General features: G+C 35.2%; 3 protein-coding genes across 16 annotated transcripts; 1 reads left to right on the plus strand and 2 right to left on the minus strand.

Annotated features, from left to right (window-relative positions):
* Positions 1 to 328: 328 nt before the first annotated feature.
* Positions 329 to 8,826, minus strand: LOC100787858 (uncharacterized). Of its 14 annotated transcripts, XM_041005521.1 has the most exons (14): positions 8,688 to 8,826; positions 7,750 to 7,966; positions 6,575 to 6,790; positions 6,328 to 6,405; positions 6,166 to 6,200; positions 6,007 to 6,070; positions 4,750 to 4,919; positions 4,460 to 4,489; positions 3,410 to 3,508; positions 2,416 to 2,506; positions 1,645 to 1,945; positions 1,490 to 1,544; positions 1,326 to 1,384; positions 551 to 591 (listed from the first exon to the last, which is right to left on the minus strand). In XM_041005521.1, exons 6-13 carry the CDS (start codon positions 6,062 to 6,064, stop codon positions 1,373 to 1,375), a joined length of 816 nt encoding a protein of 271 aa, XP_040861455.1. In that variant the 5' UTR covers positions 6,065 to 6,070; positions 6,166 to 6,200; positions 6,328 to 6,405; positions 6,575 to 6,790; positions 7,750 to 7,966; positions 8,688 to 8,826; the 3' UTR covers positions 551 to 591; positions 1,326 to 1,372. The 14 variants fall into 14 exon arrangements, 12 of the variants coding, with proteins under 12 accessions (XP_040861453.1, XP_006587235.1, XP_006587241.1 ...); XM_041005519.1 differs by lacking the exon at positions 1,326 to 1,384 and having other exon boundaries at positions 329 to 591; XR_005886549.1 differs by lacking the exons at positions 1,326 to 1,384; positions 8,688 to 8,826 and adding an exon at positions 695 to 821 and having other exon boundaries at positions 7,820 to 7,982.
* Positions 8,690 to 9,411, plus strand: LOC100789277 (uncharacterized). The gene has a single exon (NM_001252854.3). It carries the CDS (start codon positions 8,754 to 8,756, stop codon positions 9,318 to 9,320), a length of 567 nt encoding a protein of 188 aa, NP_001239783.1. The 5' UTR covers positions 8,690 to 8,753; the 3' UTR covers positions 9,321 to 9,411.
* A 1,006-nt stretch (positions 9,412 to 10,417) lies between these two features.
* Positions 10,418 to 13,399, minus strand: LOC100815841 (uncharacterized). Its single transcript, XM_014761652.2, has 4 exons — positions 13,345 to 13,399; positions 11,747 to 12,044; positions 11,592 to 11,646; positions 10,418 to 10,644 (listed from the first exon to the last, which is right to left on the minus strand). The coding sequence occupies exons 1-4, from the start codon at positions 13,397 to 13,399 to the stop codon at positions 10,570 to 10,572; spliced, it is 483 nt and encodes a 160-aa protein (XP_014617138.2). The 3' UTR covers positions 10,418 to 10,569.
* Positions 13,400 to 27,174: the final 13,775 nt, after the last annotated feature.

Below are 27,174 nucleotides of genomic sequence, written 5' to 3' on the forward strand. Positions count from 1 at the left end.
CATAATTTCTCGTATTATCAATCCATTAAAAAATATTCTATAATTTTAAAATAATTGATTATAAAAATCAACAATTTTAAAAAACCTTTACACTATTAAATGAGTGTAAGTCTGTAACAACCCTTTATACTGTTACTATATTCTAATTAAGTTTTTTAAAATAAAACAAAAATAGACATGAAATTATTATAAACATAACGAAAGGAAAAACATGATTGTTCCATTGCATTCCATCCTGATTCTGTTAACAAATCCGCATGAGATGATTATTTTGCTTTGTAGTAATTACTCTTTAAAAAATGTCTAATGATCATCAAATCACAAGATATAACTCAAGGGAGCATCCCATAGTTGGAAAATTATATTTGCGTCAAAAAATTAACTTCTTTTCCACTAAGAGAGTGCAATTATGACCTTACTGTGAATTAAATGCCAACCCAAAATAATAAATTTAATCGTACAACATTGATCAATTGTGATGGATATCTTTACTGACTTGAAGCTGTAACAAGCCACCTAAGATGGGGAGAGAGCATTGCATAATGTTTTGTATGCATTTACACACAGTTTGAATTTTTCTTCAGCCATTGCCTGCCATCACATAAAGGTAAAGCGCAAACATGAGACCAGATAGCACACTTACAATAACCAAAAGATGAAGAATGAAAGGTGACTTTTGTTGTGCTCAAAACACCTGATACAATTTTTTACAATTGGCTATTCAGAGTATAACCTATATTTGTCATTCATCCTTCATATATGACAATAAATTTTCAGTTGTCCCTTTGCAAACATTGAAAACCATTGACCATCAGAGCTGCCTACAATTGATGGAAAACCAGTAAAAATGAACTACATTTTCAAGTTTTGTGCTGAATTCAAGCAATTTGAATCTTCTTTTCATTTTTTAATAAAAGAATGCACATATATCAGCCTAAACAGAGATGCACAAAACCTATTTGCTGAAAAACCCATCAAAGACATTCGTTACCTCCCATTTTTTTTCTTCTTTTATGAAGGGCTGGCTAACAATTTCCAATTTTTAGGGAGACTTTTTATCAATATCAAATTTTAAAAATAACCTACTAAAAAAATTATAGGTAATGATCAGTGAAAATTAACCATTGATGCAAAATTCATTTTAATCAATGCAGATATTAGTAGGACTGATAGTGCACCCTTTATGAGAGGGCGCACCATAAAAGCCACCAGACAGACACAGATGGCTATTTATCCATTGTTCATAAATGTCATAGATGGTATATAATGCCAATTAGGGTCACAACATAAATGGTAGTTCGGGATGGATTATACTTTACACCTACACTCAAGAAGACAGTTTGTAGGTGATACTGAGTTTCGAGTGGGTGGGTTAGCTGTCAACCTAACATATGAAGTTGTCAATTGTCATACATAATGCCCCTTTGAATTCCAAATTTCTAACATGTATTTAAGATGCAAATCGGTCAAAGGAATATTTCAAACTCACCTGGGAAGGGCCCTGATGCTTATCAGGATGCCATTTTAAAGCTGATAACCGGAAACTACAAGGGAAATAAACATATATTAGCAGTTTATAATGCATATATTGTCTTTATGTCCGGTAAAAGGCCTTGCACTGAACAGAAATGCTGAAGCACTTACGCATTTTTAACATCTTCAATCTTTAATGGACCTGTTGGAGGCAGACCCAGAACAGTTCTATCAGAACTTGATCCTTCACAACATGAGTCATCATCTTCATGCTCAGTATCACTTTCATTTTTCCACTTGCTTGTCCTATTTGAATGTTCCCTCCATTCAAACCCAGATGTGGAATGTTCAGAGGACGAACTGCTCCAATTGTTGAAGGACCATGTATACCATTTGTTACCAAATGTTGCCTGGAATATTTGCTCAGTGTGGCCGTCAAAGTCCTCGGAGAAACATTCTCTTCTGATTTTTCCTGAACATATAATGGAGATCAGTGGTTAGGAAAGTAAGCAAATGTTATTTAAAAGAAACAATCACAAGGAAGTCCCAGATGGCATAACAAAACATCTTCAATCTATGCTCAGATTATTTACTACTCTGCAATGATGAAATTAATATATTGTAATTATGTGCCAATTTTTTTTAACTATAATGACAGTACTTTAAACCTACATATATTGCTAGAAAAGTGTACTTTTCTTCATAAACATCCATTAAAAATAATTGAATGAAATACATATATTTCCTGAGATTTTAAATTAAATATTACAAATGTAACTCAAAATGGGGTAAATCAGGAAAACAATCTTTGCCTACGAAATAAGGGTTGGCCTTTTCATTTTAAACTATAAATGTTGGTGATGTTGAGGGTGGGTTGGGGAAGAAGTGATGGGGAAAAAAAATGAAGGAACAAACTATAAATGTGAACTACGAAGAACTCACGTTTACTTTTCTTTTGTGGTTTTCCACCAGAATGTTGACCAGATTTTGGCTGACCTTTATTGGAAAATCTACCTTGGTATCCACACTTTTCCTAGGAGGAAGTATAAAACATTGTCATTGTCAATTGTTGACAGTTAGCAATTCCAGTGCATACAAATAGAACACAATGTAAGGTATCAAGTACAAGCAAAAACATCTTAGAAATGTGTGAAAAAGAATGAGAAGCATTTTCAGGTTAATGTGATTTAATTCCTTAACATCTCTATGATTGTTAGCTGGAGGGGGAGAGGATAATTCTCCAGCCATTGCTCATGGCTTTTCAGGGAGACAAGTCTTTACTTCTAAATGAGATTGAAATTGATTGACAGGCTATACTCAGCAGGTAGGTTTTAGTTAGTTTTAATTGCAACTAGAACAATGGGCAACACTATGCATACAAAAAACCACAAATCATCAACACAAAAATACCTATCATTCATACAAATAACCAAAAGCCAATTTGACTCATATGGTAAAAGCTTTGGATCCAACAATGAAGTTTGTGAGAAAACTATGTAAGAGTGATTTGACTCATACCAGTATAAATCAATCCCTCCCTCCCTCCTCTTTCTCTCTCTCTCTCTCTCACACACACACACATATGGGGTTCGTTAATATACTCTCACTCTTTTTTCATAAAGAGTCTGTTATCAAGCTATACACATGTACTGTTTGGATTTCCCATCCAGCACCTGTTGTCTACAGGCAATTATTTATCATGAGTTCATGGCCAATTCATGGAGAAAGTCCCATCTAAATAGTGCAAAATTTTTACTCCAAAAGCCACTAGTTCACACTTTTAGTCCATCTCTGCTTAATCCACATACTTTACACACACAAATCCTCACCCAGAAATTTTTTAGCAAACACAGGGACAGTGAACAATACAAAAGGAATTAGTGATAATAACATAAAATAACAAAGTTTCTCAACAGTAAGATCTTAAAAAACATACCTCAAAAGAAAATTTAGAGGCTCCATTATTGTAAAGAAGACTATTGAGTGCTTTCTTTGCGTCAGCACGCTTCTGACGTGTAATAAATTTTATGTGATTCTGAAATTCACATTTCCATCCTCAGTAAAGCAACAATATTAATAATTATATTGATGTCAAACAAGCAGCAGAGTTTTCCCCATAACAGTTATATGAAGTAAAGTAACACATGGGAGACATAATTATGTCAGTCGTAAACTACATGCTAAACAAATTTCCATCTGCATTTCTTAAGAATACAATCGATATTGCACATCAATAAAAAATCTTATAGCATCTAATAGTTAAAAACTCCCTTGAGCTTGAGAAATGAAAAATCAATACAATCTGATCATAGGAGTGCAACCCACTCTAATACATGCAAGACTAAAGATTTGTTCAGCAATAAATGCAAGCTTGCACATAATTTTAGTACTTGGCAAAAAAAATTCATCAACCATAATAGTGCAGCAATTGATTCTGAAATTCCTTGTATTTGTAAACAGAAACAATAAAAGATGTCATATGTTAACTAAGCACACTCAATAGTCAAAGAAAACAGGAAAAGATACAGAATATAGTACAAAATGTGAATATATCTTTCCTTCTCTCAACCCTTCCCTGATTTTCTTTTAAATTAGGGCTTGAATCCATTATCTACAAAGGGAAATAGCAGTTTCACTACATGTCTAATTTAAGGGGTAGAAAATCTTCACCATACAGAAACAGCTTAACAGGTACCAGCTAACTTAGGTGTTGTCATGTGTGAATGTGTTCAAGAGGCATTCAACTGGACATGCCCAAATTGCTGCCCTCTCTCCTTGTATAAACCAGTTTACATGATGGAGAAAATTTAAAATACCAACAATACAATGCATGGTATAATACTTTACAATGTTAGAACGCATATAATGATCGGTTTGATATGCTTCTTATATTTATACAAAAATAGGCCAAAACATATGTGCTAGATCACCTAAGAAAAACAGCCTATATATTCCTTTTTTTCTAGTTATACGCTCCAATGCATACCTTAGATGGTTGTTGACATTTTTTTACATCCTGTAAGTAAAAAAAAATAAAAATATTGTATTAATTTCCAAGCTTTGTCGTAGTTAGTAAAAAGTTAATCACTTGTCCAAGAAGAAATGAGAACATAAACAACCCAAACTAAAAAAAAGATGATAGACAAACATTTGTTTGTATATCATGTAATGTAAAAGTCTCTCATTTTGTCATATATTGACACCACCACGAAAGCAAATGGCCTTTTGGAAATCAGAAAATTTTTAAATAGAACAAGAAAAAAAAAAAAAACTCACGGAGTTGAATTTGTTGTTCCACTTCTGACATGAATAAGGAGTGGAATGAAACTCGGAATGAAACTCGGAGAAATGCATAAGAGAGGGAATAGCGTGAGTCTTCGGAGACAACAAGTTTCGCCATCGTGCTAATTGCATATCGAAGGAGGAAGAAAGCGGCTTGCTATGGGCTGCGTGAGTTAGAGTGCAACCAAATTTAAAGGAATCTGAAGCTAACACCGTCGTCGTTTTGAAAGAATAGTTTTTGGGGAGGGGGGTTGAGGTAAGGCCACAACTACGCCGAGGTTGTCTCGCTAACCTCGTTTCTTTCTGGCTCTCCTACATCATAGGAATCATGGAATGAGCACGCTACAGCCCACAAGATATGGGCCTTAAAATTGTATTTTTGTTGGCAATTAAAACTTACACCCTTATTACTAGAAACACCCCTTTTCAATTTACTTGCAAGTTTATTTTCTTTTCAATATAAACAAACATCTTAACAATATATGTACCCAAAAAAACATCTCAACACTAATGAATAGTTATTCCATGAATGTTTTACCAATGATATTTTTTGAATTTCTACCACTATTAGTGTCAGCAATAGCTAATTTTTTTCCAAAAAAAAAAACAATTAATTAATATTGAACATTTTATTATTGATTTTAGTATCTTATAAGATTGAAAGAAGTTCTAAACACCTCTAAAATTGGTTTTAAAAGAGCATTGTAGATTCAAATGATATGAAGTCAATTATAGAAAACAAATTGAAGAGCAAAGCAAGCAAGTAAAGCAAAGGTGCTTGGATATTAGGGGAAAAACTTAAACAGCAGAAGCTTGTTGGTGGCAAAAATATACCAATAAAATCAATAAATAAAAGTTTTAAATGGTCATAGAAAGTGCCAAATCATGTAAATAGTTGAATGGGAAAAAAAAAAGGTAACTGTTTGCTTTGATGGTGGTTGAATTTGGTTAGGCAGTTGGTGACGTTTCTCACATTTATTGCATAACTTCCTTAGTTGTATTATACATGAAAGCTAACGCTTTTCATGGGCTGGGGTCTATTAGCACATTTTAGTCAGGCTCTCACAGAAAACTAATAGTCAAGGTACAAGTGATGTGATGTACACCTCATTGAAGTTACATTGCTTCAGAGCAAGAACTTGGAACCTTCCCTTCCCCCACCTTAGCACCTAAGGCATGCTTTGTAGGTTGCACTGCCTTTAACTACACTGATCACTTGGAAATAATAAAAAGGAGATGTAAACAACTTACGGCAATCCTCCAGGAAAAGCAGGATCTCCACCAATACCACCAAACCAACGGGGGTCATTAGGCCCTGCTTCCAAGTGTTGAACTTAAGCATCAACAATTCTGGTTATGCAAAAATAATACACAATTTCATATAACTAGATTGGAATATTTTAAACTTACCTACAAGCATGCTTCCACCAATGCCATGACCACCCCTGAAATCAAGAGAGGAAAGTTTCAAAGAATAAAACATATAAGAATTAGAGAAAAAGGGGGGGGGGGGGGGGGGGGGGATTAACAATTCTGTTAAGAGATTAAAAAAAGTAATGCAGGTAAGAATACCTTGAAGGAAACACTCCAGCAGCAGGCCCAGGAACAAGATCACTACCAGTGAGAAATGCCACTGAAGGGAAAATAATTCTGTACAAAAGCAAAACAAAATATTAAAAATCAATTAGTACAAAAGAAAGTAGAACTTATATGCAGGGAAAATTAAAAAGAATGATCATAAAGACATCATGACATATAGGCAACTGATGGTTCCATTAAAGCTAATAAGTATAGCAATTGCATGTCATGCATGGTTTACTGTGAACAGTGTCAATCCATGAAGAAGAACCATCTGTCCAATATTAATGATGGATCTCTGCACAGATTTATTGCCTCCCCTAGCCTACACCTGTCAAAAATCAAAATGCAGCATGACCCTATCCTCTTTCATTCCTCTCCACTAAAAATTTGCCACTGATGCTGTCAAAGCACCATAATCACTAGCTGCCTTAATCAGTAGTTCAGAGAATTGTTTCTGCACAAATTAGAGAAATATGACACAAGCATTACAATGCCTGTCTTGCATTGATTAAAATTTACACTCAATAATAGTTCAACATTTACATCAATTTTCTACTAAAGTTGGTAGTGAGGATATATGGTGATATTAGAATTTAGAACTAATTTGTTATTGACCCCAAGATTAAAATTTGTAATTTCAATTGGGTAACTAGGTGAAAGTATAGGAAAAAAACATTTAAGGTTTAAAATTAGTTAACATGCTTTAGTCAGGCAAAGTAATGAAATATCACATTATAGACTTCATTTAGCAAACACAGGAATTAAACACAAAATAAGAAATTCTTTACCAATGAGAAATGCCACTAACACAGTGGGGAGAAAAATTAAAATTTCACCTGAATTTAAAAAGAAAGTAAAACTAAACAGGCATTGAAAATTATTTTATGAGCATAGTGAAAGTTATATATGATCTAGATTGATATCAGCATAATGTTAGACATATATGATAATATGAAAGCCTACAGATAATTTTTTCTACAAAATTGTAACGAGTTTATTCATAAAATTTAATCAAGTCATAAAGTTCACAATATTGTGATGTGTATCAGATTCAGATATCTAACAAAAAATAAAAGATATTGTTTATAATTTATAAAGCCATGTAAAATGCATCAACACAGGGAAGAAGACACAAATATTCACAATTCCATTCGAGCAAATATTATTTTAGATCATGATGAGCATGAACAATCATTGTTGCAGAAATCTATACAAATCCCCAAATTAACTCAACACACAGAGGGGTGAAATCTAACACACAACAAAAGTCTAACACACAGGTGTTCAAGGCTGGCCCTGCACATAAGCCGACAAATTCAAAAACTCAATCGCTTAGATCCTCTATAACAAGAGGAACATCGCGAATTAGACCTAAATCAAACCCTAATCAAACAATAGGAAAGAGAGACAAACCAGAGAAAAAGAGAGTCTGAGTGAGAAATTCGAACTAGAGAGAAAAAGAATTCGAATGAGAGAGACGAACCACAAACGAACACGCGGTAAACACTTCCAAACCAAAAACGACGCCGTATTCCAATTGCATCCAACAATAATGGGTGCTATGGGATCGAAGATCCAACCGCGCTTGTCCTTTGCGATCTCGGAAGCGTCGAACCTGACGAGGTTGGCCCTGTTTAATATTTAAACTAAAATATCTTTATTTAATACCTTAATCTTTAATGTATATGAAAAAATTTCATAAAATAAAGGATGTATACATATAAGTTAAGATAGCTTGAATGAGAAAACTAAGTTTATACTATTTTAATAAATTAATAATACAAAATAGATAAAATTGATTTTTTTTAATATATAATCTAATCACATACCCCCTAATGCATATTCCTCAATGCTGAATCATCCATATCAGTATTTGAATTTTATTTTTTACTTATAAAAGATGGAGGAAGTAAAGTATCTCCCATCAGTCAATAATCTTTAAATATAATTAAATTAAAGAGAAATAAAAATATAAGTAAACACAATTCTAATAAATTAATTCTATTTCATATTCTCAAGTTAAAAAAAAGTAAATACTAGTGCTAAACAAAATGAGGTCAATGAAATTTGAGATAATTCATTACACCGTTTATGTAAAAGTTTTTTTACCAACCTAAGTGGCTAAGTTACCGAGACCAGTGTTACTGTGACAACAAGCATTAGTAAGACTATATTTTAACTTTTAGAATCTTAGACCATTAATTAAGTTTTTTTTTTAAATATTATATAAAAATGTAAAAAATCATAAACAACATAATATTTTACCTTTCAATAAAAATAACATATGCATAGCTTAAAAGCCTATGGATTGGGAGGTAGTAGTATAAGAGTATAGGAGTAGCAATAATAACCTGGGCGAAGAAATGTGGCAACGTTGTTGTCGGGACAAGGACAAGGGAAGACCTTAGATTCCATCCATGGCAGAGTACGAAAGCAGCATCCAGCACCAGCACCAGTCGAAAGAAACAGCCTTCCAGGCCCTGAACACCATAATCCAGCTCCACTTCGAGAAAACCTTGGAGAAGAAGCGTGCCATCGACCTCCAGAAGAAGGAGCTCCACAAGCTCTTCCAGATATTCTTCATCTTCCTGGGCCTCGTCTTCCTGGCCCTGGCCCAGTCCCCCCGCCTCCAATGCCGCCACTGCTGGATCCCCATCACCCTCCTCTCCATCGCCCACCTCATCTTCTACGTCTCCGTCGCCCAAACCCTAAGGTGCATCAACGCCTTCAAGTACCAGCGCCGCTGCCACAAGCTCACCCTCGGCTTGGCCACCGAGAAATTCAGGGACATCAAGATCAGACTCGCCGCCGCCAATGCCGACTACGATTCCGTTGTTGCCGACGACGAGTTCGAGATTCACTACCAGGAACCCCCTGAGACCTATTTCGGAAAGTTTAAGAGGAATTGGGCTCTGCATTTTGGCTTCTTGATCTTGATCTACGCTTTTATGATCTCTTCCTCTGTCGTTCTTCTTTGCTTTTAATTTCTACTTCAGTGTTAGTTCTGGAATCAAATCCATTCTCTTATCATTCGTTCTGTGCATTTTTTTATTTATTTTAGTTATTAACCGAGAAACGGTTAGATCCGTAGATTGCTAAGGCCAGTCAAAAGGTCTATATTGCTTTATAGTAAGTAGCCTATGATTATGAGTGTATTCTATTCTCTTTCAAGTGTTTGAAAAGAATGCATCTTTGAAAATTGAAAGTATTAAGAAGAGAAATGATTTTTTTTATGGGGTTAATTTTGTTAAAAATGTCAATTGCGGAATTCGAATCCAGGACTTCAATTGGTATTTGTCAAAAAGATTGAATCAGCTTCTGTGGTGAGATTCTTGCTGCATTACACCGTTCTGTGTGGAGAGTAATAGAGCACATAAATCCACACACTTACTGCATTACACAAAAAGGGACTAACCCCACGCCCCAATCGTTGTCCCCAAACACTTTCTCAAGAGCATCTTGTGATCTTTCTTTTGTAGCCTTGAAATATCATAAAAAATATATCTTTTGTGCTTGTCTTTTGCCAAACTAGTGCAACAAAACGAGCAATGAATGAGGCAATCTATCTCAAATTGGTGTAAAAGAAACCACTTTTTAAGCTGTGAATCACTTCAACTTCCATATCGATACATTTAAGATAGCGTTTACTCAATCTGTTACGAATTAATGCATAAATTCTGTTCTATATTTAATACATTGAAAATAGAATTTAATTTTCATAATTTCTCGATTTATCAATCCATTAAAAAATATTCTATAATTTTAAAATAATTGATTATAAAAATCAACAATTTTAAAAAACCTTTACACTATTAAATGAGTGTAAGTCTGTAACAAACCTTTATACTGTTACTATATTCTAATTAAGTTTTTAAAAATAAAACAAAAATAGACATGAAATTATTATAAACATAACGAAAGGAAAAACATGATTGTTCCATTGCATTCCATCCTGATTCTGTTAACAAATCCGCATGAGATGATTATTTTGCTTTGTAGTAATTACTCTTTAAAAAATGTCTAATGATCATCAAATCACAAGATATAACTCAAGGGAGCATCCCATAGTCGGAAAATTATATTTGCGTCAAAAAATTAACTTCTTTTCCACTAAGAGAGTGAAATTATGACCTTACTGTGAATTAAATGCCAACCCAAAATAATAAATTTAATCGTACTACATTGATCAATTGTGATGGATATCTTTACTGACTTGAAGCTGTAACAAGCCACCTAAGATGGGGAGAGAGCATTGCATAATGTTTTGTATGCATTTACACACAGTTTGAATTTTTCTTCAGCCATTGCCTGCCATCACATGAAGGTAAAGCGCAAACATGAGACCAGATAGCACACTTACAATAACCAAAAGATGAAGAATGAAAGGTGACTTTTGTTGTGCTCAAAACACCTGATATAATTTTTTACAATTCGCTATTCAGAGTATAACCTATATTTGTCATTCATCCTTCATATATGAAATAAATTTTCAGTTGTCCCTTTGCAAACATTGAAAACCATTGACCATCAGAGCTGCCTACAATCGATGGAAAACCAGTAAAAATGAACTACATTCTCAAGTTTTGTGCTGAATTCAAGCAATTTGAATCTTCTTTTCAATTTTTAATAAAAGAATGCGCATATACCACTGTCTAAACAGAGATGCACAATACCTATTTGCTGAAAAACCCACCAAAGACATTCGTTACTTCCCATTTTTTTTTCCTTCTTTTTTGAAGGGCTGGTTAACAATTTCCAATTTTTAGGGAGACTTTTTTATCAATATAAAATTTTAAAAATAACCTACTAAAAAAATTATAGGTAATGATCAATGAATATTATCCATTGATGCAAAATTCATTTTAATCAATGCAGATATTAGTAGGACTAGTAGTGCACCCTTTATGAGAGGGTGCACCATAAAAGCCACCAGACAGACACAGATGGCTATTTAGCCATTGTTCATAAATGTCATAGATGGTATATAATGCCAATTCTACAGTACTTGTCAACTACTTTTGTGCATAAATTTATTCATCAAGAGGGTCAACACACATGGTAGTTCTGGATGGATTATACTTTACACCTACATCCAAGAAGACAGTTTGTAGGTGATACTGAGTTTCGAGTAGGGTGGGTTGGCTGTCAACCTAACATATGAAGTTGTCAATTGTCATACATAATGCCCCTTTCAATTCCAAGTTTCTAACATGTATTTAAGATGCAAATTGGTCAAAGGAATATTTCAAACTCACCTGGGAAGGGCCCTGATGCTTATCAGGATGCCATTTTAAAGCCGATAACCGGATACTACAAGGGAAATAAACATATATTAGCAGTTTATAATGTATATATTGTCTTTATGTCTGGTAAAAGGTCTTGCACCGAACAGAAATGCTGAAGCACTTACGCATTTTTAACATCTTCAATCTTTAATGGACCTGTTGGAGGCAGACCCAGAACAGTCCTATCAGAACTTGATCCTTCACAACATGAGTCATCATCTTCATGCTCAGTATCACTTTCATTTTTCCACTTGTTTGTCCTATTTGAATGTTCCCTCCATTCAAACCCAGATGTGGAATGTTCAGAGGAAGAACTTCTCCAATTGTTGAAGGACCATGTATACCATTTGTTACCAAATGTTGCCTGGAATATTTGCTCATGGCCGTCAAAGTCCTCGAAGAAACATTCTCTTCTGATTTTTCCTGAGCATATAATGGAGATCAGTGGTTAGGAAAGTATGCAAATGTTATTTTAAAGAAACATTCACAAGGAAGTCCCAGATGGCATAACAAAACATCTTCAATCTATGCTCAGATTATTTACTACTATGCAATGATGAAATAATAAATTGTAATCACTACATGTGCCAATTTTTTTTTACTATAATGACTATACTTTAAACCTACATATGTTGCTAGAAAAGTGTACATGAACAGCGCTAGGCAATCAATTCATGGGGCTCCGAATAGGACGATGGAGGATACATGAACAGCGCTAGGCAATCAATTCGTGGGGCTCCGAACTCGATGGTGGAGGACGCATGAACAACGCTAGGCAATCAATTCATGGGACTCCGAATAAGATTTGAGGGTGGAGGATAGACGAACAGCGCTAGGCAATCAATTCGTGGGGCTCCAGACTCGATGGTGGAGGATGCATGAATGACAATCAATTCATGGGGCTCCGGATAAGATTTGAGGGTGGAGGATAGACGAACAGCGCTAGGCAATCAATTCGTGGGGCTCCAGCCTCGATGGTGGAGGATGCATGAATGACAATCAATTCATGGGGCTCCGAATATGATTTGAGGGTGGAGGATAGACGAACAGCGCTAGGCAATCAATTTGTGGGGCTCTAGACTCGATGGTGGAGGATGCATGAATGACAATCAATTCATGGGGCTCCGGATAAGATTCATTGGTGGAGGATGCACGAACAGCGCTAGGCAATCAATTCGTGGGGCTCCGGATAAGATTCGTTGGCAGGACTGAATGGTCCACCGGGTTTTTTCACCTAAAAAGGTGAACATGCTTTAGCAAGGAAAAATAAATCATTCGCGAGAGCACCATATCTTAGAGAAACAATATACCCATGCCAAAAGTAATTTTCCTTGTAACCGAAAATGAAGGGCAGGATGTCAACATTTAGCTTTTAAATGAACATTCAGGGGAAACGTCGGGTCAAACTGAAACTGGGAATAAAATCACTCAAAGTGTATAAAAACTCACACAGGCAAGAGTTTTACCCTAATCCCAAACCATAACTGCACCATGACTTTATTTTGCACATGATTTCCTATTGAACCAAAAGATCACACGCACGATCACGGATCAATAGGATTTTCTCGAGGGTAGTGTTTTTGGAGAGGAAGCTGGGTGTTTCGGTCTTTTCCTCTTTGTTTATGTGGTGCGGGATATCGCCAGTCGAGAGCGACTTTGAATGGCATTCCCAAAGGAAGAACCACTTTAAAAATGTGTTTTCCCTTTATCGGTGGTTATTTACCTCGCTGAAAATTTATTTGGTCCGAAGATCTCCTGTCCTCTTTCTTGCTATCCATTATTGATCGGGAATTATTCTGTTTTCCTCTGATCTTTTCCTTTTTACTTTCTTCCGATCTTCGATCGGGAATCCTTCTTTTCCTTTTCTTTTCCTTCTTTTCATTTCTTCCTTTCCGATCTTTGTTTAGGAATTCGGGTTTTAGCATTCGTTATTCGCTCTCCCTTGAGGATATTCTACTGTCCTTTTCTTTGAGGGAAAGGATGAGGATTCTTTTCATGGGCCAAGGTTCATAGTAGCTTAAGGTTGTGTCTCAACATGGTCTTTTCATCGTGCAAGCCCGATTTTGATATCTGGGGCAAAACAAATTCGTGTGTCAAGGTGTCGGTCTCGGGTTGAATTTCCATATTATTTCCACGAGGCACGTGTAACAATGATGATTTGGAAACAACGTGCAAAATTAGTCATGGCTACAGCTAGGTGGGTACTCAAACATCCAGTTTATGGCTTGGGATTTACACAAGTAGACCCAATATTTCCAAATTATGTTCTTTCATCGGTTCAATGAATCCATCCATTCTTATCTCGGTTATTTTGGAAAATGAACTCTTAGCGTCAGTCTCTTGTTTCCAAAAGATATGTTTGCTCTCTACGAATGATTTATGCTTCCTATGACCATAACATGCCGACCTTCGAGGTCTTTCATTCTTTTTCTTTTTTGTCTCATTTTTTTATGTTTGCAAAAACTATACATCCATCGCCATCTATGAGAAAAGCTTTTCTTTGTACACCTACATTCCTATACACGATAAACTTTCTTTGTATACACATGTATGAAAAACTCTTTCTCTTTATATCAACACGGTCTATATAACAACTCTATTCCTGTTCAAAGACTTCTTTTTCGTTTTTCAACATACAAATCGTGGTTTATACAAAAACTTCTTTATATACACTCATGGCTCACACACAAGAATTTTTTTTCACACATTATTTACACACACACAAAATCTTTCCATACACTTTTTACATATAAAAAAATATTTTCTTTTCTTTATATATAGACACGACATTTGTTCACAACCCCTCTTTCTTTTTCTCTTTTTTTTTATTCTTGGCGTTATCATGATTTTTTGTTCGTTTTATTTTTAGGACGACGTTCCTAAAGGAAAACTCTACAAGGTTTAAGAATTTCAACAAACATTATCAACAATAACAAAGTAAGCATTAACGCAACAGTCCAAACAAAATGTATGCACAAAACAAAAGACAATCGAAAAAACAAAACAAACGTTAGTCCCTCAAGTCATAGAAACAAGATAACATACAAATGATAAATGATGGAACATACGAATTTGGGGATCCCACGGTCATGTGGCTCCGCATGCCACCGGACTCTTGGGTCACGGTAACAAAAGGTGGGATGGTCGACAAAAGCAGGACTTTTGCTCCTACGTATCCTCAATTTGTGATGAGGAACTCAGACCTATGTAGTTCTTGCTAATTGTGAGACTAAAAATAGTCTCGGTGTTTTCTTCACTAAAATGCGAACATGCTTTAGTAAAGAGACAAAACTTCCAACTGATCAGAGCAACATATGCTTTTTGGATGAAAAAAAATGTGTCTATCGGGGAAGGAGAGTATGTTGATGAAATTTTCTCATAACCATAAATGAGATTTTGGATGTTAGCATTTCGTTTCTAAATGACCATTTAGAGGAAGCACTGGGTTCAACAAAAATAGAAGAAAATCACTCAAAGTGTATCAATCTCACACAGGTAAGTGTTTTATCCTAATTCCGAACCATAGATATGTCATGACTTGATTTTGCAAATCATTTCCTATCAAATCAAAGATTACATGCGTGATCATGGATCAATAGGACTTTTTCTTGGGAATGGAGTTTTTTGGTGGGGAATTTGGCTTTGAGTGTTTTTGCCTCTTCCTTTTCTGTTTTTTTGTTTAGTGCGGGGCGAGAAAGTTGCTAGCGCATAGGATTTTGGTTGGCAATCAAAGGGAGAGGACCACTTTAGGTCGTGGTTTCTTTTCTTTTTTTTAACTTGGTGACCATTCTATATTGTTCAGATATTGTCTGGTCCAAAGACCTTTCTGTATATTTCTTCTATTTTCTTCCGATCTTTGATCGGGAACTTTCTTTCTTTTTTGCTTTCTCCCACTCTTTGATTGGAAATTTTCTTCCTTTTTTTGCTTTCTCCCACTCTTTGATTGGAAATTTTCCTTTTTGTTTTCTTCCGAGGGCAAGGATTGACATTCTCACCCTGGGTCAAGGTTTATGATAAGTTGGGATTTTGGCTCAAGGCTTGTAGAACTGCTGGTCATGATATATGTCAGGGTTCGGCCAGCGGTTCAGGGATAAAGGGGATGTCCCACATTATTTCCATGATACACATGCAACAATGATGATTAGGAAATTTTATGCAAAACTGGTCATGCATGCACCCATGCAGACACTCAAGCATCAAGTTTTTATGGTTATGTGACACTAGGGCTCAGGATTCATTTTCCCTATTTTAAGTCAACCCAGTATTTCCAAAATATGCTCCTTTATCAATTTATGCATTCATCCGAGTCCATTTTGGGCGTTCGGAAAATTTTCACAACATTCCCCCTTCAGCTGTATACACATTTTTTCAAAAAAACTAGTTATAATCAGTGAATCTTTTTTAAAAGAAAAGCTGGAAGTTATTTCAAAAGCATGTTGGCTTTTTAGCCGAAAGATATATTTTTTGTTCTCTTTTTGTTTTTGTTTTTTTTATGAAGTATTTTGCTAGCTAAACATGTGTATATTCTTGTGAGGTATTTTTGCTATATACATGCATATCCAAGGTATCTTGCCACCTAAACATACATGCATATATTTTGTGAGGTATTTTGCTATATACATGCATATCTAAGGTATTTTTCCTACCTAAACACACATACATATGTTTTGTGAGGTATGACTACCTTCTGAGCTTGTGCTTGTTTTTTTTTTTTTAAGTTCCTAGGATCATGAGCAACTAGGTGTGTCCTACTTGAGAAACAAAGTTGATCAAATAACAAGCAGAGATTTAAAAGGTACTAGGTTGCCTCCTAGTAGCGCTTCTTTAATGTCTTGAGCTGGAGGCCTTATGACATGTCGGTCATGGACCTAGTACTTTGCTTACCTTTGGCTTTGGACTTGACCGCCTATTGGTCGGCCATGTGTCGTAAGCAATGCTCTAACCTTTTTGTGGATGAGCTGAGGTGAACTCTAGAGGTGGTGGCAGTGCGTCTGTTGCCCACTGCCAGCTATCCCTAGGCTGCTGCGGTGTCTCACCCTACGCTTGCCTGGGGGTGCAGTACTTCTTGATGAAAGCCCAGTTAATAGGGGGCCTGATGAACTTGTTGGGGGTGACGGGCACTCCGTGGAACTGATAAAGGCCCGTAATCACAGCTGGGAAGTAGGGTGACCTATTGGAGGTTCCCAACTTACTTCCAACGAAAGGCCTTTTTGTTACAAAATTTGAAAGCAATGAAAGTAAAGTAAATTGTCAATTACAAAATTGCAAAAAGGTCCTCAATTTTGGTGGTTTTTCTCTCTTTGGTGATTCACTCAATTTGAAGTGTTTCTTAGTCCAATAGCTCATAAGGTGGTTGGCCCCTTGCTTCTTGACTCAAATTCTTCAAGGGATGGCACCAATCCTCCTTTCCAATTCCCTATATGGCAACTCACAAACAAGGAAACAAAGAGACAACAATAACCAAAGACCAAAAAATGAAATGAAAGTTAAACCAATGGAATTTTAACAAGACATTTTTTTCTAGGATTATTCAACAATTAAAGCAATGAAAAGGACATAGAAGCAAGTTAGGACTCAAAGAGAAACTTAGAATGGCTCTAGAGTAGAGTAAAAAAACTAAAAAAAAGACTCAACAAACCTCTAGCTTTGGCACTTGTTTTCACACTAATTTTCTATTGAAATTTTGGAACTAAGATTGGTATAACATAGGCACCAATTATAGAATAAATTTTGGGCCAAAACAACAAGCACACTTCCCTTTCACTTTTTTTTTCCTGGATACTGATTTTTCTGCCAAATTGTGTGATTTTTAGTATTTTTTCCTTTTATCCAAATCACTTTTTTCTTTTTGTATAACTTTTTTACAGATTTCTAGAAAATTCAGTAAAAATTTCAGCTCAAAATTCGAAGTAACAAATTCTCAGTAATTTTTACAAGTTTGTATGTCCAAGCTGCCAGCACCAGCGATTTTTTTTTTTAAGCATGGTATATTGATTGCCTTGGGCTTACTTTCAACCTTACTATGTATGTTGAACTCACTAATCTTGTTTACCACAGTTTTAGGAGTTCAATATTCGATTAGGATCAAAATTTCAGCCAGCAATTCAATCACCAAAACTCAAATTCACAATAGACACAATCATAAGGAAACCTAAAAGTTCAAGAAAAGGTTCACAATCAAAGACTTTCTAAGAATTTTGCATGAACATGTTAAGGACTAATTAGCATGCAAGATTTGACTCAAATCAAATAATAGGCTAAAAGAATTTCATACACTCATGAACAAATGAGTTAGACAAAGAAACAAGAAAATAAAACTCAGCACAACATAAGAAATCTTATGTGACAAGTTTCATGACTAGACATGACTTCTATGACAAAACTACAATAGGTGAACAAGTCACTCTAGATTTTTGAGGTTTTCTTCTACTTTAATATTTTTGTAAGAATTTTATGGTTTAGGTTTCAGCCAAAAAAAATAACAAGACAAAACTCAAAGGAACCTAAACTCAACATAATTCATGGTTCAAGAACAAGAACAAGAAATTTGAACCATAGAAAATCAAATCTAGCTTCTATAGCAAGTTTAATCGGTGGAAACTCTAAAGAATCATGTTAACAACATTTAGCACAAGACATGTGAGGAGATACATGGAGAAAAATGAAGAAACAACAATGGAAGAGAAGGTAAAGAAAAAAATTTAATGGAGGTTTAAGGAGCACCTACTCGAAGCTCTTGTGCTCTGATTACCACTTGATGGAAGCTTGCTTGTGGGGCTTCTATGGAGGCTGAATCTTTGAGCTTCAATGAGGTCCTTTAATGGTGATTTTCCACCATGGAGATGCAGCAGAAGACAAAGGAGAAGAGGTGAGAGGAGGCGCCATCCACTAAGGAATAAGCCATGGAAGAAGGAGCTTCACCACCAAGATGAGCCTTAGATAAGAAGCTTGGAGAGGATGCTTCAATAGAGGAAAAGAAAGAGGGAGAGAAAGAGAGAGGGGGGAGCACGAAATTGAAAGAAGAAAAAGGGAGAGAAGTTGAACTTTGAGTTGTGTCTCACAAGACTCTCATTCATCAAAGTTACAACAAGTGTTACACATGTTTCTATTTATAGACTAGGTAGCTTCCTTGAGAAGCTTTCTTGAGAAAACTTCCTTGAGAAGCTTCTTTGAGAAAACTTTCTTGAGAAGCTAGAGCTTAGCTACACACACCCCTCTAATAACTAAGCTCACCTCCTTGAGAAGCTTCCTTGAAAAGATTCCTAAAGAAGCTAGAGCTTAGCTACACACACCTCTCTAATAGCTAAGCTCACCTCCTTGAGATGAGAAGCTATAACTTAGCTACACACCCCCCTATAATAGCTAAGCTCACCCCCATGACAAAATACATGAAAATACAAAAAAAAAAGTCCCTACTACAAAGACTACTCAAAATGCCTCAAAATACAAGGCTAAAACCCTATACTACTAGAATGGCCAAAATACAAGGCCTAAACGAAGGAAAAAACCTATTCTAATATTTACAAAGATAAGCGGGCTCATACTTAGCCCATGGGCTCAAAATCTACCCTAAGGCTCATGAGAACCCTAGGGTCTTCCCTTGGATCTCTGGCTCAATCTACTTGGAGTCTTCTATCCAATGCCCTTGCAGGGTAGGATTGCATCAGTAAAAGTATGTTCTATTCTAATTACAAAGCAATAAACATGATCAAGTAAGTGTGAAAACGGATATCTAAAGGCGTTGGGTCCTCTTACTGAGCAAATTGATTCAATTAAGGATGTTTCTCTAATTAAAGATGTTTTTGTGTTCTATGCTGAAGGCTCAAGTACTAAACACCGATGTCTTGTGAGTTTAGCCTAATTCTAATTAAACTTCGTTCGCAAATGTCACTTGTTGAACTTAGCTTAATTGAACAACTTTATGATCACAGCATAATAAAAACTAGATTACCGCACTTCATGTCCAGACATATGATAACCTAATCGTGCTCTATCAAGTTCTAGGGTGACAATACATCTTTCAATGCTAAAGCCCCTAACAGTACACACATATGGGTGATCAAGCCACAAGCATGCAATAATAAAGTGTTGATAGAAACAATGAACACATAAAATAACCTTAATTAGATAGGGAAAGAGTTTACATCAATTACTCAGCAAAAATCCCCAACTGAGGGTTTAGCCTTCCATAGCAAGGAAGCTCATTTTACAATGAAGAAGAGGAATTAAGAGAAACTGCTTGCTTACAAAGGTGTAGGGATGTCTCCTCCACCTCTAGGAATCTCACAATCACTCAAAAACTCACAAATCTTCCTAAAAGATCAAAACTTGGCTCCTTTGCTCTATTCTTTGCCTCTGTGTATTTCACTCTTCAAGCTCTTACGGTTATTCAGTGCTCTCTTTTTCCGTCTCCTCTCTTTTCTGCTATTCTAGGCTTAAAAAGGGCTGAATGACCTCGACGTCGTGCTTAGCTCCATTTTCGTGCTTAGCGTGAGTAAGTGAATTTTTGCTCAGCACCAAACTCGCGCTAAGCATGGAAGGAGACAAACGACTCACTGAGCGAGCTGATGACATGCTGAGCGCGTGCCTGCGTGATAGATTCCCTTCCAGATTCTTCCTATCCGCTAAGGGTGTTGATGCCTCGCTTAGTGGATGACACTCGCTAAGCGCATTGAGCTCGCTTAGCGAGACATCAACTTTAGCACTTTTTCAAAATAGCTCCTTTTTGCCTGAAATGGAGGATAATTTGACATTAATTCCAAGAGCAAGGCTTCTACTGAGCACAGATAAAAACAAAGCAAAATTTATTTACAATCCTACAAAAAGAACCATAAATTGGGGAAAATATATACATTTTGTAAAAATTTTCTATACAAAAGTTAGTCGTATAAGATGACTAACAAAGTGTTGTAGGTAGTCTCATGTATGCTATGGTATGCACCAGGCTGGACCTAACACAAGCAGTTAGTGTTGTGAATAGGCATATGGGTAATCTTGAAATGGAACATTGGCAAGTTGTGAAATGTATACTCAAGTACCTTAAGTGTATAATGGATATTGGACTCGTCTACCTGATAAGTGCCAAAATTCAGTTATTTTTAGGATTAAATTGTTAGCACTTATCTTTCGATTGTAATAGTTTTCTTATAAACTACCTTTAAATCTAGTTGTTTTATATATAGTGTACATTTACTAATGTTGTTGTTTAAATATGAAAAAATCATCAAGATTTTGTAGGTTTTGAGGGTTGTTTGTTAGATCCAAACACAGAGCCAAAAGATGGTCAAAATGGTATTTTTCACAAAGATTTCTGACCCAAATTCGCCCAAGCTAGCAACTAGCTCGCCTGGGCTCAAGATCTTACTGCAGCCCTAAGCAAGCAACTCGCCTGGGCAAGCTACAACTCACCTGGGAAAGTTTTTCTACTCTCCTAGGTTGTTTTCTAAAAATAGCCATGCATTGTTGAAGGAAAGAAGAATCCAACAGCCTTCAGTAGTGAGGAAAACACACAGAGGCTGAGGAAGAAGAAGGAGAAAAAGGAAAGTGGAGTCGAGGCACTGCAGAGTTGTGACCGTGGATCATATCCTTTGTCATTTCTCTTGTTAGTCTTATGCTCTGCACAATGATCAGTTAGTTTTTCTTAAGCATTGGATTTAATTTTTGTACCCTTATGTATCCCTTTTGATATCATATATGTATGAGTCTTTTTTACTCGTTATTGGTGATTTCATTCTACTCATAATGATTTTTTATCACTAGTGTCATGAAATTGGATCATATTCTTTTTTATCACTAGTGTCATGAAATTGAATCTTAAGTGATACTGGAAAGTAATCTTAGAATTTGAGTTGAATGATTTTACTCTTTACGTTACATTGCTAAGAATAGAGCATAACATTTTGATTGCAAAAAGCACGAGAATATAATTGTAATGCTGGGGTATTTACTGCATATGCGAGAGATCGATATTTAGTAAATATTCTTTGGTCCCAAGTGCGAGGGATCGACTTGGGATAACTTAATGTGTGCATCAGTAATGTTAGAAAATGATTCATATATGTTAATCTTATTAGGATACTAAGGGTATGAACGATGAAATCCAATCCTATGTTTTCTTGAATATATTTAAGTTGTTATTGTTGTTTTTGTAATTTACATATTTCTAATGCACTGAATTCTGTTAATTTCGTTATTTCCATAAATTCTTTATTTTCACTATTCTTTTACTTTAAGTTATCTTTAGTTAGTTAAACCAAAACCAATGACATTCGATTAAATTTGTACATAACTATTGAATTGATAATCTTTATTCGAATGAAGTAAGTAAACTCAAGTCCCTGTGGAGATGAACTCTTTTATAAATGTGTAACTTGCAACGACAATTGGTATGCTTGCCAAAAGTCCTAACAAGTTTCTGGTGCCATTGTCGGGGACTTTAGTCATCCAGTTAGTTCTTTCGGATTTAAAATTTCAGTTTGATAGGCTATTTTCCTTTGTAATTATTTCTTTTATTTTAATTTTGTATAAATTCCCTCTTTTATTTTTATCTTACCTTTGTATCTATTTATTTCATTTTGATCTTGTATAAATTTTCTCTTACTTTAATTTTCACTAACCTTGGTGTTTACGGGTTTTGTAGTGTGTTCTTTTTTCCTTTATGTGAGGTAAATTTCTTGCAGATACAATGCCATTTGATCCGAAAATTAGCAAGACTAAAAGGAATAATAGGAAGAAAAAGAAATAAGCAACCACTGAAACACCGGGTAAGTCTTCTTCTTCTGATTATCTTTCAACTAATAAGCCACTTGTAGAAAATAACATGGTTGATCGAGGAGGAGAAAGAAATAGACCACCAAGGAGAACTCTTGGTGACTATGCTTATCAACAAGGACCAAAGCATTACAACAGCATAGTCATTCTTCTTTTCAGCAATAAGGTCGTGGAATTAAAGCCAGCACTACATAGTCTAATTGGCTTACATTCCTTTGCTGGAATGGATCATGAGGATCCATACAAACATTTGTCTACCTTCATGGAACTATGCAGTACTATGGGAGCGTCTGACGAAGATGCTAAAGATATCTACCTCAGAGCTTTTCCATTTTCATTAGTAGGTAAGGCAAAAACATGGCTTCAATCACATCTAAATAAAAGCCTTAATACTTGGGAAGAGGTGGAGGAAAAATTCATAGCGAGGTTCCTTCCTCCATCAAGATTTATAAATGAAAAATCCGCCATTGTGAATTTTTCCCAAGGATCTGACAAACCTCCCTGTGAGACGTGGGAGAGATTCAAAGCTTTGTTGCAGAGGTGCCCAAACCATAACTTTGATGATGTTGCACAGCTGCATATCTTCTATAGTGGTTTGAAACCTCAAACCAAGATGGTCTTGATTCCTCAACTAGAGGCACTATGATGTCCATGAGTCCAGAGGAAGCTATTATAATGATTGACTCCGTAGCAGCTAGTGATTATCAAAGTCATCACGATAGAGCTCCAACTCAAATAAAAGTTATAATGGAGTTGGACACTTAGAAAAAAAACTCTTGACACAACAAATTGAGGCCTTAACAAAGCAGATAGGCCAACTTCCACAGCAATATCACCAAGGTGGACCACAAAAAAAAAATTAAGCTCACCGAGTTCAACAAATTTTGAGATGTGATTTCTGTGGTGGTAACCATCATAATGGCCACTGTTCAGCACCTAGTGATGGACAACAAGAAGAAGAGGCCCATTATCTGCAAAACCAAGCCAGACCTCAACAAAAATTTCAAGGAAGCTACCAAGGCTATAGAGGTGGCTTAAGTTCAAATCAGCTTTATGGCTGGAGACCACAAAATTCCAATCCCACTAACACTTCTTTTGTAGGTCCTTCTATAGCAACTCTTACGGAGGTTTTTCAAATAGGGGTCTACAACAATAGCAAGCTCAACCAAATAGAATATCAAATATGGAAGATAATTTAACACAGTTTATGCAGGTATCCATCACAAACCATAAGAACACTAATGCTTCTATTAAAAATCTAGAAGTTCAAGTTGGACAACTAGCAAAACAACTATCTGAACATGGAAGTGTATCTTTCTCAGCAACCACATAGGTCAACCCAAAGGAACATTGTAATTTAATTACAACAAGGTGGGGGACTGTGGTTGGTTTGAAGGATAATGATGAGAAAAAGAATAAAGAATGAGTTGAAAAAGGAAATGAGAAAAATGATGAAGTGGTGACTAGTGAAAAAGTGGAAAAAGAAAGTGGTAAGTGAAGAAGTGATGAAGAAATCAAATGAAAAAACCACTAATAAAGGTAAAGCTATAGTAAACCATCCACCAATTGAGCATCTTCCTTATAGGCATGCTTCGTCAAAGATAAGGAAAGGCAGTACAAGCGTTTTATAGGTATTTTTAAACAACTACAGATTAACATTCCTTTTTCTGAGGCACTATAGCACATGTCAACATGTGCTAAATTCATGAAGGATTTTCTTACAAAGAACAAAAGAAATGTGGATGATGAAATAGTGGAGCCTCAGCCACAACAATAACGTCCAACATAAAAGATGTTAAAGAAGTGCTCCTGGGAGGCAACCCAATGCTTTTAAACTTTGTCTTAATTTGTGTTACTTTAATCTTATGTGTTATACGTCTGAAACTTACTTTTGAGTCTTTATTCACGAATTATATTTTTGAATTTCTATTTTGGTTTGTTAGAGCTATCATTGCCTAGCCTGGGGATAGGCCTATTTTTTAGGAGGAGGATGAAGACATGACAAATAATGTTGATTATTTCATTGGAGGAAACTGAGCTCCTCAACCATGATCCTCAAGGAGACTGAGCTCCTCAGCCATGATCTTCATAAATTCGTGAACTTGTCTTTATGTTTATTTATCACTTTGTATTAAAATTCAGTACTTTATTACCATATTTATTGTTTTGATTTTTTTTAAAAACTTACACGAGTTTATTTTAACTAATTTATGCATGCTTTTATATCTTGTTAGTATAGTTATAGACTACAACTCTTTTTTGGACTTAAACAAACAAAAATCTTGAACATAACATGCTTTGGAAAGAATCAAAGAACTAGTTTTTTTAAAAACTTATTTTTGCATCGGAACACAACAAAAGAATTTTTTTTGAAAACATTGAGAATGAAAAACAAAGAAGGACTTTCCCAAAACACTAATGAATTCAAATGTTTTTGCATGGAGTTGATAAAAGAACAACTTTCGAATAACTGATTTGATTTGAATATGGAAACAGGCCTTAAGCTTTAAAGACTGTGTGCAACCACAAATTTTACATTGAGTGTCCTCATTGATATGTTCTACAGAAAATTTTGCTTAAATTTCTAATTGTCATAACATATGATTCATGGATATGATTTAGGCTTTCTTTCTTTACATTTTAAGCCACTGGCCAAAAAGCTATCCTAATGTATATTATTTTACCATTTGCAAGCGCTTTGAGCCAAACACTTGATATTTTGTTGGAACATTAACCTAGGATAAAATTTTCCTACCTTACCTTAGGTTAGGAGAGCAAAGGTATTTTGATGGGGATTTCTATCATTTGGTGGCTAATGTGATGCAAATACTTTGTTTTTAATATTGGAATTAAGGGAAAACAGAAAAGATAAAAAAAATAGAAAAGAAAAGAAAAGAGAAAACAAAAAAAAAGTTAAAACAAGTTCTTTATGGATAAAAAAAAAGTCTGAATCATGTACATTTTTTATCATAGTTGTTGTAAATATCTTAATAGAAAGAAGTGATAACTTGGTTTAAACGAAAAAGGGATAGGAAGTGATTGTTCATTTTGAGTTACTAGCTAGATTTTTATGTTTGCTCTCAAGGTATGTTTGAATATCTAGAAAAACCAAGACTTCCTTCAAAACCAAGCCCAACCTTAAAAGACCTATTAATCCATGATGATTATGTAATTTATCTTTGATTTGATGGGAAATGACTTGCAAAATTGATTTATGACATATTTGTGATTGGATTTGAGATGAAACACTTGCATGTGTGAGAATTATACACCTTTGAGAGGTTTTCCTCTGTTTGAATGTATCCATTGTTTCCTCTTATGTTCTTTAGAAACAAAATGTGAATTGATCTTAATCTCATTTTTGGTTTAGTGAATTCCATCTTTGTGCTTTCATTTCTCATTATTGCATTTTGAAAAATATTGTTCTGATCAGTTTGGGGATCGATTCTTTACAAAGCATGTTCATAATTTTTAAGCATATTTATTTTATACTTATATTATTGTTATTTGTAATTTTTCTTTACTTTTCTTGAAGACAAGCAAGATTCTAGGTTGGGGCGAGTTGATAAGTGCCAAAATTCAATTATTTTTGGGATTAAATTGTTAGCACTTATCTTTCGATTGTAATAGTTTTCTTATAAACTACCCTTAAATCTAGTTGTTTTATATATATTGTACATTTACTAATGTTGTTGTTTAAATATGAAAAATTCATCCATGATTTTGTAGGTTTTGAGAGTTTTTTGTTAGATCCAAAAGCAAAGCCAAAAGAAAGGGCAAAATGGTCTTTTCACAAAGATTTTTACCCCAAATTCGCCCAGGCTAGCAACCAGCTCGCTTGGGCTAAAGATCTTACTTCAGCCCTAAGCAAGAAACTCGCCGAGGTGAGTGGATACCTTCAACAATAAGCAACAAATTTGTCTGCTCTCCTAGGTAGTTTTCTATAAATAGCCATGCATTTTTCAAGGAATGGAGAATCCATCAGCATTCAATAGTGAAGAAAGCATGCAGAGGCTGAGGAAGAAGAAGGAGAAAAAGAAAAGTGGAGTTGAGGCGTTGTAGAGTTGTGACTGTGGATCACATCCTTCGTCATTTCTCTTGTTAGTCTTGTGCTCTGCGCAATGATCAGTTAGTTTTTCTTAAGGATTGGATGTAATCTTTGTACCCTTATGAATCCCTTTTGATATTATATATGTATGAGTTTTTTCTACTCATTATTGGTGATTTCATTCTACTTGTAATGCTTGATTCTATTTGATCATTAGTGTCATGAAATTGAATCTTAAGTGAGACTGGAAAGTAATCTTTGAATTTGAATTGAATGATTTACTCTTTATGTTACGTTGCTAGGAATAGAGCATAACATTTTGATTGCAAAAAGCACGAGAATATAATTGTAATGTTGGAGCATTTATTGCATATGCGAGAGGGATCGATATTTAGTAAATATTCTTAGGTCCCAATTGCCAGGGATCAACTTGGGATAACTTAATGTGTGCATCAGTAAATGATTCATATCAATTCCTATTTGTCATGAAGCCTGTTTCAAGAGGCAAGATCATGCACTGTATGGACCACTTAACATAGATGGTTGTAAATGAACTGAGTTACTTGTAATTCATATATGTTATTGAACCAAGGTGGAGATTGTTGATTGTTGGATGATGAATGATAGAGTTAGGGTGGACAATGAAATTGGTCATCTTGTCCAATACTCTTGTCTTTTGTATTGGTCATCCAATCTTTTGTAATCTGTTGGATCGTCTAATCACGTAGAAGGGAG

Source organism: Glycine max, chromosome 9, assembly GCF_000004515.6.
Source record: "Glycine max cultivar Williams 82 chromosome 9, Glycine_max_v4.0, whole genome shotgun sequence".
Taxonomy (NCBI): Eukaryota; Viridiplantae; Streptophyta; class Magnoliopsida; order Fabales; family Fabaceae; genus Glycine; species Glycine max.